This window comes from Crocodylus porosus, unplaced genomic scaffold (genome assembly GCF_001723895.1).
Source record: "Crocodylus porosus isolate Cpor-Errol unplaced genomic scaffold, CroPor_comp1, whole genome shotgun sequence".
Lineage (NCBI taxonomy): Eukaryota > Metazoa > Chordata > Crocodylia > Crocodylidae > Crocodylus > Crocodylus porosus.
Genome location: NW_017728949.1, coordinates 24,241,960 through 24,255,163, shown reverse-complemented (window position 1 = coordinate 24,255,163; position 13,204 = coordinate 24,241,960). Strand labels below are relative to the sequence as shown.

Here is a 13,204-nt window from a genome sequence, read left to right as displayed (position 1 = left end):
AAGTCCAGGAAGACTATGTCCACTGCTACCCCTGCATCAGATGAAACCTTTCATATGATATTTTAATGTATATCTTTTGTGGAACTCGTTAAAAGATTTTGCAGGGTATTTTTTATTTCATAGATTTCATAGACATTTGGGCTGGAAGGGACATCGGGGGATCATCAAGTCCAGCACCCTGCCCCAGGGGCAGGAAGTCAGCAGGGATCATGGGATCCCAGCAAAATAACCATCCAAATGTGTCTTGAAGGCATTCAAAGTGGGTGCTTGAACTGCCTCTGGCGGCAGTCTATTCCAAACCTTGGGGGCTCGGACAGTGGAGAAGCTCTTTCTTATGTCCAGCCTGAATACGTCACAGTGGAGTTTGTGGCTGTTCGATCTTGTCATCTCTTGGGGGTCTCTGGTGAACAGACGTTTCCCCAGATCCTGATGAGCACCCCTGATAAACTTATAGGTGGCCACCAGATCACCCCGAGCCTGCGCTTTTCCAGGCTGAATAGCCCCATTGCTCTCAGTCTGTCATCACAAGCTCTGTTTTCCTGACCTCTGATCATGCATATGACTCTCCTCTGCACCCTCTCAAGCTTCTTCATATCCCTTTTGAATTATGGAGGCCAAAACTGGCACAGTACTCTAGCTGCGGCCTTAGCAAGGCCGAGTACAAGGGGAGAATGACGTCCCGGGATCTGCTTGAGAAGCATCTATGGATGCAAGCCAGCGTTTTGGTCGCTTTACTAGCTGCAGCATCATACTGAAGGCTCATGTTCATCTTGTGGTCAACCATGACCCCTAAGTCCATTTTATCTGTAGTGCTAACCAGTGTAGCACTACCAAGCCTATAAGGATGCTGCAGGTTTTTCCTCCCAAGGTGGAGAACCTTCCATTTTTCAGTGTTGAACACCATCAGATTCTCATCCATCCATTTCATGAGTCTGTCCAGATCCATCTGGATCACCCTCCTATCCTCGGGTGTGGATGCTTTACTCCAGAGTTTGGTGTCGTCGGTGAACTTGGCCAGTCTGCTTCTAACACCAATGTCCATATCATTGATGAAGATGTTAAACAGTATAGGCCCTAGGACAGAGCCTTGTGGGACCCCACTGGTCACAGCATACCAAGACAACTGGCTCCCGTAGACTACAACCTTCTAGGTCCTACTGCGGAGCCAGTTCCTCAGCCAGCGGATCGTGGCGATGTCAAGGCTGCAGTTAACCAGTTTAGCCAAGAAGTGATCGTGGGATACCAGATCAAAGGCTTTTTTAAAGTCAAGGTATACAACATTGATCTCTTTCCCCTTGTCCAGGTGATAAGTCACCTGGTCATAAAAGGAAATGAGATTGCTCAAGCAAGACCTACCCACAACAAACCCGTGCTGGGTATCCCTTAGAATATTGCCTTCAGCTAGTCTGTTGAGGATGGCCTCCTTGATAATCTTTTCCAAGACCTTCCCCAGGATAGAGGTCAGGCTGATGGGCCTGTAGTTTGCCAGATCTACTTTCCTCCCTTTCTTGAAGATAGGCATGATATTGGCCTTCTTCCAATCATCGGGCACTTCACCAGAGTGCCAAGAATTCTCAAAGATCTGTGGCAGGGGCTGAGCTATGATGCTCGCCAGCTCCTTAAGTACCTAACCTTGGGTGTAACCCATCACGGCCAGCTGACTTTAAGGTATCCAGTTTGTCAAGGCGTTCCTTCACGAGTTCAGCTTCAATGGAGGGCAAGGAATCTTCCTCACCTGGGTCTCCCTGACCCACAGTGGGCAGGGCTGTCCCATGGAACTGGTGATGGAGGTACTCTCCATTTTTTACAATAGGATGACCTCAGTACATTTCCTAAACATTTTTATCATAGGAAAGTAGGCTTGGAAGTGCCCTTACAAGCATGGACAACTGGTGCTTCCTGAGTCGGGGGGGAGGCACTTCCCCCCCAGCAGCCAGTCAGCCACCAGGGAGCAGGGTCCCCCCACAGCCAGTCGCACATGGCAGCCCATAAGCAGCATTTCCTCTAAGCTGACATTAAGAGTGAATGGTGCCCGGAATTGCCAGCAGCATGCCTGGAAGGGCCAGGGACGCACCTGGAAGTGCCAGCAGCACTTCTGGCGCCCCCACTCCCCAGGCAGGGCTCTCAGGTGGGGCACCAGTGCTCCTGCCTGCCTGCTGCCTAAGCGGGTAATGCTGCTGTGAGGGGGTGCACCAGTGCTCTAAGGGGGTGCACATGCCCCCCATGTACCCCCTACACATCACCATTGCTTACAAGGTCATTTAGTTCACTCCTTTGCTCAAGGCAGGATCATCCTTGATAATAAACCATCCCAGCCAAGTGCCTGTCTAACCTGCTTTTAAAAACTTCCAAGGATGGAAAAACCAACAGTTTCTCTAGGTAGCTTGTTCCAATGCTTTACCACCCTCATAGTCAGAAATTCCCTCCAAGTCTCCAACTTAAATTACCCCTCCTGAAGTTTGAGGCCATTGCTCCTAGTACTGTCCCCTCAGGCACAGAGAAAAGCCGATCTCCATTCTTTCCAAAATCACCCTCCAGGTATTTGAAAACTCATCAAATCCCTTCTAAATATTCTTTTTTCCAAACTAAATAACTCAAGTTCTTTCAGCCTATCTTCAGAAGACTTGCCTCCTAGACCCCTAATCATTTTTGTTGGTTTGCACTGGACTCTTTCTGAACTGTCCACATCCTTCTTGAAGCATGGGGCCCAAAACTGGACACAGTACTCCAGGTGAGGTCTCCTCGGTGCTGAATGGAGTGGAAGAGTCACTTCCCTTGATTACCCGGTGACACTTGTTAATACAACCCAGAATGCTGTCAGCTTTTTTTTTTTTTTGCCACAAGAGCACATTGTGGGCTTATATTTATCTCACCATCTACTGTATCCTTCTCTGCTGTACTTGAGCCTAACCAGTCATTCCTGAATCAGATTTGTGCGTGTGGTTATTCTGACCCAAATGCAGGACTTTACACTTGTCCTTTTAGAATCATCCAATTGATTGCAGGCCATTTCGCCAGTCCATCTAGGCCTTTTTTAGCCCTATCTTTAAGAGTATATGCAGATCTTCTCAACTTGGTATCATCCACAGATTTGCTAAATGTGCACTCAGTCCCACTGTCCACAGATGTTAAACAATACCAAACCCAGGACAGCTCACTGAGAAACCCTATTGATTCCTCCTCCCAAAAAAAACATTGCACCATTGATGACTACTTGTTGAGTATGATTGTCCAAACAGTTATGTATCCACCTTACAGTATTTTTGTCTACTTTGTATTTCCTTAACTTGTTAATGAGAATGTCATGGGAATGTGAAAAGCCTTGCTAAAGTCAAAGTGTATTGCATCCACTGCTCTCCCCTCGTTCATAGAACCTATCAGCTTATAGAAGGAAATCAGGTTGGTCAAGCATGACTTTCATTTGGTGAATACATGCTGGCTGCTCCTGATCATCTTGGTCTCCTCTAGGGGCTTCACAGGAGATTCCTTGAGGACCTGCTCTCTGGTCTTTCCACATACCAAGGTCAAACCGACTGGTCTATTATTCCCCAGATCCTCCCTCTTCCCTTTCTTAAAGATGAGTGTTATACTTGCCCTTTTCTAATCATCCAGGACCTTAACTCAACCTCCACAAGTTCTCAAAGAGGATAGATAGTAGCTCTGAAATTATCTAAGCTAATTCCCTCAGTACCCTTGGATGCATCCTATCTGGTCCTGATGATTTGAAAGCATTCGGCTTTTCTAAGTAACCCCTAATCTGTTCTTTTATTACTCTAGGCTGTTTGTCACCTTCCCTATCTTAGCTGCCAACTGCACCCATCATCTGGTAGCTGCCCCTATTTGTGAAGACTGAAGTAAAAGAGGCATTAAAAACTTCAGCCTTCTCTGCATCTCCTGTAACTAGATTGCCTTTCACATTCTGTAAGGCGCCTCTGGTTTCTCTGGTCTTCCTCTTACTTTTCATATATTTATAGAATCTCTTTTTATTGCCATTGATGTTCCTTACCAGTTGCATCTCAAATTTTCTCTTCCTCATCTTCTCTCTCCATGCATATCTGATACTCTTATAACTTTCCCTAATACTATGATCAAATTTCCATTTTTTATAGGATTACTTTTTGTCAGTGGTGATGCATAGGGGGGGCATGCGGGTGCACGTGCACCCCCTACAAAAATCCCCAGCTTACCACCACCACACTCCCACCTCTGCCAGCACCACCGTGCCCCCCCAGCTGTGGGGCGCATGCATCATTCATGCTTTTTGTGTTTCAACCCCTTAAACAGATTGCTGTCTAGCCAGGCTGGTCTCCTGGTGCACTTCCATTCTTCCATCTCATTGGGATAGCTTGCTCCTGTGCCCTTCTAAAAAGTCATTCTTAAAGTACAGCCAGCTCTCCTGGATTCTTATCTGCTCAGATTTGCCTTGCAGGAGATCCTGCCCACCTGTTCCCAAAATTTGTTCAAGCCCGCTTTTCTGAAGTGCAGTGTCCTTAATCTGCTGCTCTCCTTCCTTCCTCCCCTTAGAAGTTTAACTTCTATCATTTTATAGTTACTGTGACCCAAGTTGCCTTCCATTCTCACATCAGATTAGTATATCTTTGTTTTTGTGTGTCAAAGTGTGTTCATTATTTGTATTGCAGTTACCCCAGTCCCAAACCAGGACACATTGTGGGAGGTTCTGTACCATCACAGAACAGACAGGCAGGTTTCTGTAAGTTTCTGTAACAACTGAAGCTCAGTTTTGTTAAAAGTTCAACCAAACACAATATAAGGAATTGTGAGGAAATAGTCTCACTAGAATTCCATTCAAGAAAAGTTTTCTAGAACTTAGTTATAATAAAGATAACATTTATTTACATTCCTTGACAAAGGTATTTGAGATCAGTTGCAAACACTAGTTGGACTGAACTTTTAATTTATTTACATTTAAACAAGTAAAATTCTGTAAGACAAACTTTGGTCATATGTCCCCTACTAGCTCAAAATAAGAAAGTGTGGCAGTTATAGCCAGATGTGAGACTTGTGTATGTAAAATCTGGTATGCTGAAAAGTCAGATAATAGTTAAAAAGCCCAAGGTAGTCATATCTTGCCAAGTATTCTTCAAGTTCACCTGAAGTCCAAGTAATCACCTGAAAGATAAAAGTATAGTAAGACTAAGCATATTAAAGCAGAAATATGTAAATGCCCATGGAGTATTATCCTAAGGCCAATGATGCCAACTGACATTCATAGTTCTACTGACTTTCACAGACCTTATTGAAATTTAAATTTGTGACTTAATAAAAAGTTACTACCATATTCTCTGTTAAGAAATCAATTAACATTCTTTTACTTTAATGGGAACACGATCTTTGTTGTAGGGGTAAAAGTAAGGGACAGATTCCTCCTGTCCTGAAGCCATGGATTGGCAGTAGAGCCACTGTGGCTGGATTGGTTTTCCTTTGCTTGTGGCCCCTCCTCCCTGGGATCTGCCACTGTTTTACTCAATGTCCTGAACATGCAGAACATTAGGCAAGAGACTCCTGTGAAGTATATCTCTGTGATGCCCAGTACCCTGCCTGCACAAACACTCGGAAGGTACTGCTTCTGCTGTTCTCTGCACCTTGTATGTGCCCTCAAGACTAACAGAGTGGAAAGATTATGAAATGTAAAGAACTAACCAAACACAGGAAATGTAACTATTAAAAGTGTTTGGGGTTTTTTTAAATGCTCAGATTACCAGCCTGTAAAAGCGTTTTTAAAGGTACCTGCAGTATCTCCAGCTACTCTGAGATTTCTTATGTTAAGCAATATTTAAGTACAAATGCGGGATCCAACTTGTGAAGAGACTGGATTGGAATGATGTTTTACTAATAGCGCACCAATCACCTGCTGCTCCTAGCAGTCCCAAGTAGCCCATTGACCTGCTTGTACAAACAGCAGGCTGATCCCCTGCTACCACCTCTGTCTCCCTGCTCTGCGCAGAGGGATGCTCTCTTGCTTCTACTGCAGTCTCTGCTTATCACCACCACTACATTAGCCACTCCAAATTGCAGCATACCATGCTTTGCAGTGGCACATTTTTCACTGGAGGCTGCATTGCAGGGTGAGAGAATAGCCCTCCACACAGGGCGGGGCAGCTGGAACTGCAGGAGGGGGTGAGCAGCTGGGCTAGAATCTGTTGCACGCTCTTAGTAAAAGGTTGCTAATATCTGATATAGTGAAATATGTATTAACCTTTTTCCCCAACTTTAGAATGTAATTGTAGAAATAAGGAAAATAGTTAAGATGACAAAATAATGTCTATTACTATATTATTTTCCTATTTTTATATCTAGACTTTTTTTCTTACTGTGCTCAGATCGTGGGAAGTTTTTGACATCAATTTGAAGTGTAGGTTGTGCTAGGTTTATAATTGTTTTTGCAAAACTTCCCCCCCACATTTTACTAGTCAGCAAGCTTCCAGCTTTTTTTTTTTTTTTTAATATACTGGAAAAGCATATGAAATCTAAGCAGGGCAAACAGAAATACTATATACACAGCTGACTTCATATTTCTTCTCATCAAAGATACTAATTTTATTTTAGTAAGTAAGTAAAGCCACAGAAGTGTCTACCTAAATACATTTAAATCAATCTTAATTAAGGGTTACAATGCCATTTATCTCTTCACTTAGATATGGAAATTACCCAAATCCAAAACTGTAATCACACGCGACTGAAAATTGCACTGGAATTTTATTTTTAGTTTTGTTTATTTGGTTTTAATCGTTACCTTGTTAAGCAGTTTCTTTCAGCCTCTGAGATACTTCGGGAAAGAATTTTTCCTTTCTTCATAATCTGCAAATGCAGAAGCAATGGGATCCAAGTAGAAAGTAACAGGCTTTGATCCATTGTTCAAAGAGAAAGTTCCTGGAAACTTCCTGAGATCTCTCCCAGAAAAATAAGCTTGGAGTGTTCTGAAAAACTGAAGACAGTTTCCATTTAGAAAAAGGATAACCCCCACACACCTCCAAATGAATCATTTCCAATAATATTGAGTAAATATGATGGTTGCAGAAGGAGCTAGATTAGAATGGAGAAAACACAGAATGAAATGAAATCCTCCATTTTATCTGCAAGCAGGTCCAGCATGGTCACTGGCAGTTCAGGTTTTCTACTCTACCCCAATCATTTGCTTCAGTCCTGAACTGAAACAGCTTCACCTCATAGCAGTTTAGTCACTCAGTGCACTTACTCTTGGCCTTTCTGCAGAGACATGCTAAATAGGCAGCAATTCCTACCAAATTCTGACATTAAAATTAATGGAACTACCTGAGGAATAAGGCACTTTCATTATGAGCAAGTGTAATCAGACCTTTAGGTCTTTTGTGTCTTGTGATGCACACACCTGTTAAAAAAAAAAAGATCAACCCATCAGCCAGTGACGAACTGGAGGAACAAGGCTCTTCCCATTCCCAATACCCTCAGTTGTGTATATCCACAGTGTGCATATTTTGGACACAAAGTACTTGTCAATTACATTTAACAGCTTTCGGTTTCCATATTAGGAAAATTATATCAGACCATTTCAAAGCACTTCAATAATGCCTCACATCTCTAAAATGTTACGGATTTGGTCAGTTTAAACTTACTACAGGTAACCCACCTTTTATAGGTTCCTTTTTCACACTGTTTGTCCCCCAAGTTATGAAATTTAAGTAGACCACAGTATTAGAAATCCTTCAAACCGATGTGTTCCTTACAGTTTTTTTCAAGAAACCAATTACCAAATTTACAACTGTTTTCTTAACAAAAGGTGTACACTGACACCTGCACCAAAGCCAATTTAAAGTACTCCCAGATTTCCAAACAGTTTTGTTTAACCTTTCCCTAAAAGTCATCTGAAATAGACAGATTAGTAATTAACCATTTTTACATTTGTTTAGAAGGAGACCATATATGCATTGTAATAAATACTAACTAAAATATACTTTACATATAATTAAATCCATCTTAAGCAACCAGAACAAGGGCCAGCTCAAATCTGTTTAACAGAACCTCTGATCCTTAATAGTTGAATATTCTTAGATGTAAATTAGTTGGCTTTCAGATCTTTATGAGCACACTCAAAGCCATTGTTCATCATTTAACTCAAAACAGTATTGTGTCCACAAAATACATAAGTTCAGGATTAGAAGAAAAATACCAAATCATGCTATTTTATTTGATAACATAAACTGTATTTTTATAAATTAAAATACAGCTCTTGTAAAATTAATGTTTACTTCAGACGGATAAAGAGAATATAATGTACAGTGTATTACACTAAAAATGTTTCCTTAGATAAAAGGTGAGTTTAGACTGTAGTATGTTCAAGTAGCTGATAATTTTGATCTGTACAAAGTACAGAATTATTAGCCCAGAAGTGTGGGCCCACTTCACTTTACATTTTTTTTTTTTTTAAACTATAAAAGGGAGATAAGTAATTTTTATAACGAAGCACATAAATACGTGAAAGGCAAACAAAGCTTAGGGTTTTCTCCAATGTATTCTGCAGTGCTTCCTTACCAGATCTCTGTTCCTGGGGTTGTCCAAAGGTTTCCACTTTTCTTCTGGTCTCAGAGGAGCCCCCTTTACCAAGCCCCACAGAGTCAACATAGTGAAGAAAATCAGGAATACTGTCTTCCACATACTGAAGAGAGGAGCAGGCTGCACATAGTGAGGTAAAAAAAAAACCAGATTCATGAATCATACTTAACTTTCACCACTCAGAAATGAAGCAAATGTTAATCCAAATAAATTATTTTAAATAAAAAATAACCAATGGAGGGAAAGGAGGAGCTACTAGGTTGGAGTGGGGTTTGTTTTTGTTTGTCATACCTATAACACACCTTGAGGAACAAAGCTTCCACCACTGCAATCTGTTATCAGGACCCTAGATCCCTTCTTTAAAAGGAGGATTAGCTCTGCACTTCCAGTATAAAAAATCCTCTAAATAGCCAAGTGTTTAGTGACAGCAATATGTCTTTTTGCACCATTTGGAATATGAAGGAATATAATTTGAAGCCCAGCTAGTTAAATTTTAAAGACTGGAAGAAGGAAGCTAAATGCAGAAGATATACTTAACAACAATTATATATAGAAATAAATAAAAAAAACTGACATTCACTCTCCTTCACCTGCTCCTTAAATGAAACTTACCAATGAGTTTGTCTCGGACTTGCCCTTTTTCTGGTTAGTCTGTGTGTAATTTGTGAACAGTCTGATCTCTCCACTTATATTTCTAGTGGACTGACTGTAGGTGGGTGTCAATGACGTTAGCAGTAGTTCAAAAATACAGTAATGATTCCATTTCCACCCAGGACATAAAGACCCTTGAGAATGTCATCGCTGATGCTCTCAAGGCCTGTTGCTACTGAATGGTGCAGCAGTCACTTCTCCTTATCCAGATATATCACTGAAAATTGGTGGGTGGCAAAAATAAGTTTAAAAAAAAAGTCCCTGCAGGGATGATAGTGGCTGTATCAATTTGTTACTTTAAACACGCAGTTCACACACAGTATTTCCATGATGATGATTATCACTAATGATTGTATCGGGCAGAATGGTTTCCCAGCTAGCTCAGCCAAGGAACATTTTTTTTGGTGCTGGAAAAATTGCATAATAATAGATACTTCAACATACAAAATCATAACATTTGAATGCAAGTGTCAGCTGCACTCAGTTACAGATCACATCTACATATACTGTGTATACACATATAAACATCTGTGCTGTTTAACTTGGCCTTATGCTACAGTACCCCATTCATGCCAAAACTGCTGTTACTTCTATTTACAACTTCCCAATAGATTTTTCTCTCAACTATCTAAAAATTATCCTAACCACTGCAACTTAAATTTCAGCAGTAAATAGAAGTGTAGGTTGTAGTTGTGCTGGTCTAAGGACATAGGCATACAGGGTTCCTTGGGTAAATCTTTTATTAGACCAACTCAAATAGTTGGAAAAATTCTTTTTAGGAAGATTTTGGATTTAAATACTCTTTGTCAGGCTGAGGAAGCATCTGCAGTTCGTGCGCACTCTTCCTGGATGGAATGAATAGCAAAGAAGCCAGGTATGCATGCTGCTATGCATGCAAGACAGGCAGTCAGTGAAGATGCAAATTGAGGAGTCAATGGGTGAGAGACAGGGTGGGGTAAGCCGGGAGGAAGGGGAATGAATGTAGCTGGTAAATAGTGGAGACGTACCCAGGGACTCAGATGGTAGGCATGTTATAATGTGTCATATATCCAATGTCTATATTTAGTCCATGGTTTTTTGTATCCAGAAGGTCAATGAAATTAAGTTCCTAGGCTCATCTGTGAAAAGTTTATTGTAAATTCCCTTTGAGGATTAGAACTGAGAGAGTGGAGAGAGAGTGGTTTTCTTGTGAGAAATGTGCCCCCACAGGTAATTGGATATTCTTGTCTTTAATAGATCTCCTGTGTGCATTCATTCTGGTGCGCAGTTGTTGTTTGGTCTTTCCTACGTAGGGCTTTTGGTGCATTGGATGAGATACAGCTGCACTTCCAGAAATGTAATGTAAGATCCAGGAATGTTGATGGTTCTGTTGTAGGGTGCAGTAATTGTGGGGGTGTTGGAGATGTGTTCGCAGGTTTTGCACTTCTTTTCATGGCATGGTCTGGATCCATTCAGTGCATTTTGTGCTGTAGAAAGTTTGTTTCCGATGGTGAGGTTAGTGAGGTTTGGTGTTTGTGTGAAGGCCAGGATGGATAGTTCTGGGAAGATCTCTTTAAGAATTGGCTCTCCTTCTAGTATGGGTTCCAATTGTTTGAGGATTTTTCATATAGATTTGAGGGAATTTTCTTGTAGGTTTCATATAGGTTTGTATAGGTTCAAGGGACCAAAATGGCCCCACAGTATGCCAAACTTTTTATGAGCCACCTGGAAGAGGAATTTCTCAAAGACATCTTCATCATTTAGACTGAAAACCTGCAATCTCTGATTGAGTTCCGTCAAATTCAGCTATCATCACCCCTCCATCCAACTATCTCTTGAATACTCTAGCACCAACATCTACTTTTAGATGCAATGATCAGTATCCAGAATGATAAAATCCAGATCACGTTATACCAGAAACCCACAGACCAACATGAATATCTGCACAGAACCAGCAATCACCCTAAACACACTAAGAAAAGCTGTGATATAAAGCCAAGCCCTCAGATACTCCTGAATTTCCATTCAGGAGAACACTTGAGATTGCCACCTCACTAATCTCAAAAAGTCTTTCACTCTACAAGGACACTCCTCCAGGAAGATAGATCGCACATTTAAAAGAGCCACCTGGATACGACATGAAGAATTGCTGCAATACAGAAGGAAAACCCCCATGAGTCACACACCACTGGTTATGACATATCACCCCTTCCTTGAGCCCATACAAAAAATCCTCATACAATTGCAACCTATACTAGGAGACCAGATACTCAAAGATATCTTCCCAGAACTACCCATCCTAGCCTTCAAACAAGCAATGAATCTGGCTAACCTTACCACCAGAAGCAAGCAAACTTCCCACGGCCTGAAACACATCAAATGGATCCAGACCATGCCATGACATGAAATGTAAAACCTTCCAACATATCTCCACCACCCCCACAATTACTATACCCCACAACAGAACCATCAGCATTCCTGGATCTTACACCTACACCTCCAGAAATGTAATGCATCTCATCCAATGCACCAATTGCCCTGATGGAAAATACGTAGGAGAGACCAAACAACAACTGCACACCAGAAAAATAGATTTCCGGTGTGCAATCAAAGACTGGAATACTCAATTACCTGTGGGGGCACATTTCTCACAAGAAAACCACTCTCTCCACTTTCTCAGTTCTAATCCTCAAAGGGAATTTACAAAAAACTTTTCACAGATGAGCCTAGGAACTTCACTTCATCAACCTCCTGGATACAAAAAATCATGAACTAAATATAGACATTAGATTTATGCCATGTTATAACCTACCTAACATCTGACCCCCCAGGTACCTCTCCACTATTTACCAGCGACATTCACTCCCCTTCCCCCAAGTCTGTCTCTCACCCACTGACTCCTCAGTTTACATCTTCACTGACTGCCTTTCTTGCATGCATACCAGCCTCTGGCTTATTTGCTATTCATTCCATCCAGGAAGAGCACACACCAACTGCAGATGCTTCTTCAGCCTGACAAAGGGTATTTATACCCAAAAACTTGCTAAGAAGAATTTTTCTATCTATTTGAGTTTGTCTAATAAAAGATATCAGATTTACCCAAAGAACCTTGTCTGCCAGAAGCAAATAGATGCTTTTCAAATTGGATTTGTTTTTACTTTCTAGGCTCTGATGATCATATTTGAATATATTGTATCCAGAGGCATAACTAGCAATCTTACTACCCTGAGGAGAGTAGAGGGAGGAGGGGCCAAGGACCCCACACTTTTCTTTGGCTGCCATTCTGGTATACCCTCTAAATTAGTGTCTGATACTCTGCTTACACTGTCCTATCATACCAAAAGAGATAGTCTTGCATGCTAGGAATCCAACCATGGCAGAGTTCTTTGTCCTAAAAACAAGCACTAAAAATTCCTTACCCTAACTTTTATTTTCTGGCTTAAAATTAACTGTCTTTAAAGTTGCCTGCGCGAATATGACAATAGTGTGCACTGGTATTGCAATTCATTTTGAGGACGGCTTGTATCAGTATGGCTGCTTGGTGCTTACCACAACAAAAACTGGGGGGAAAAAATGAATATTGGTCAAACACTACTGGATCTTTGTAGCCATCAAGTACTGTGCATTTGCCAGTGTCTATTTAGGGCAGCCAGCCCTGGGAAGTCTTGTGGACACATCCAAGAACTGAACATTGATGTCAATTAGATTTTATCATCAATGTTTGTATTATGTTGTGACAAGATGCATATCAACATTATTAGATTGTGACAAGAAGCATATACCTCTGTACTGCATATTAAGACTTTCACCAAAGGAAAATTCATTGTACAAATCTGCCCATTACATACCAACATCAGCAACACAAAAGACCAAAGCACATGTTTTATTTTCTGCAAATCTCAGTGAAATTATGCCATTGATTTCACCTCCCTTGAATGCTGATGCAGCATGGAACTCATTTAGAATTAAAATTGAAATAGAGTCAGCCTTAGATTTAGGTAAAAAAGACTATGCAAAATAAATA

The 13,204-nt window shown here is 41.2% G+C and overlaps 1 protein-coding gene across 1 annotated transcript; it reads right to left on the bottom strand.

The window, feature by feature from the left end:
• Window positions 1-4,480: 4,480 nt before the first annotated feature.
• Window positions 4,481-8,670, bottom strand: CUNH2orf66 (chromosome unknown C2orf66 homolog). The gene is made up of 3 exons (XM_019553649.1): window positions 8,530-8,670; window positions 6,755-6,946; window positions 4,481-5,130 (listed from the first exon to the last, which is right to left on the bottom strand). Exons 1-2 carry the CDS (start codon window positions 8,650-8,652, stop codon window positions 6,773-6,775), a joined length of 297 nt encoding a protein of 98 aa, XP_019409194.1. The 5' UTR covers window positions 8,653-8,670; the 3' UTR covers window positions 4,481-5,130; window positions 6,755-6,772.
• Between the last annotated feature and the right edge of the window lie 4,534 nt (window positions 8,671-13,204).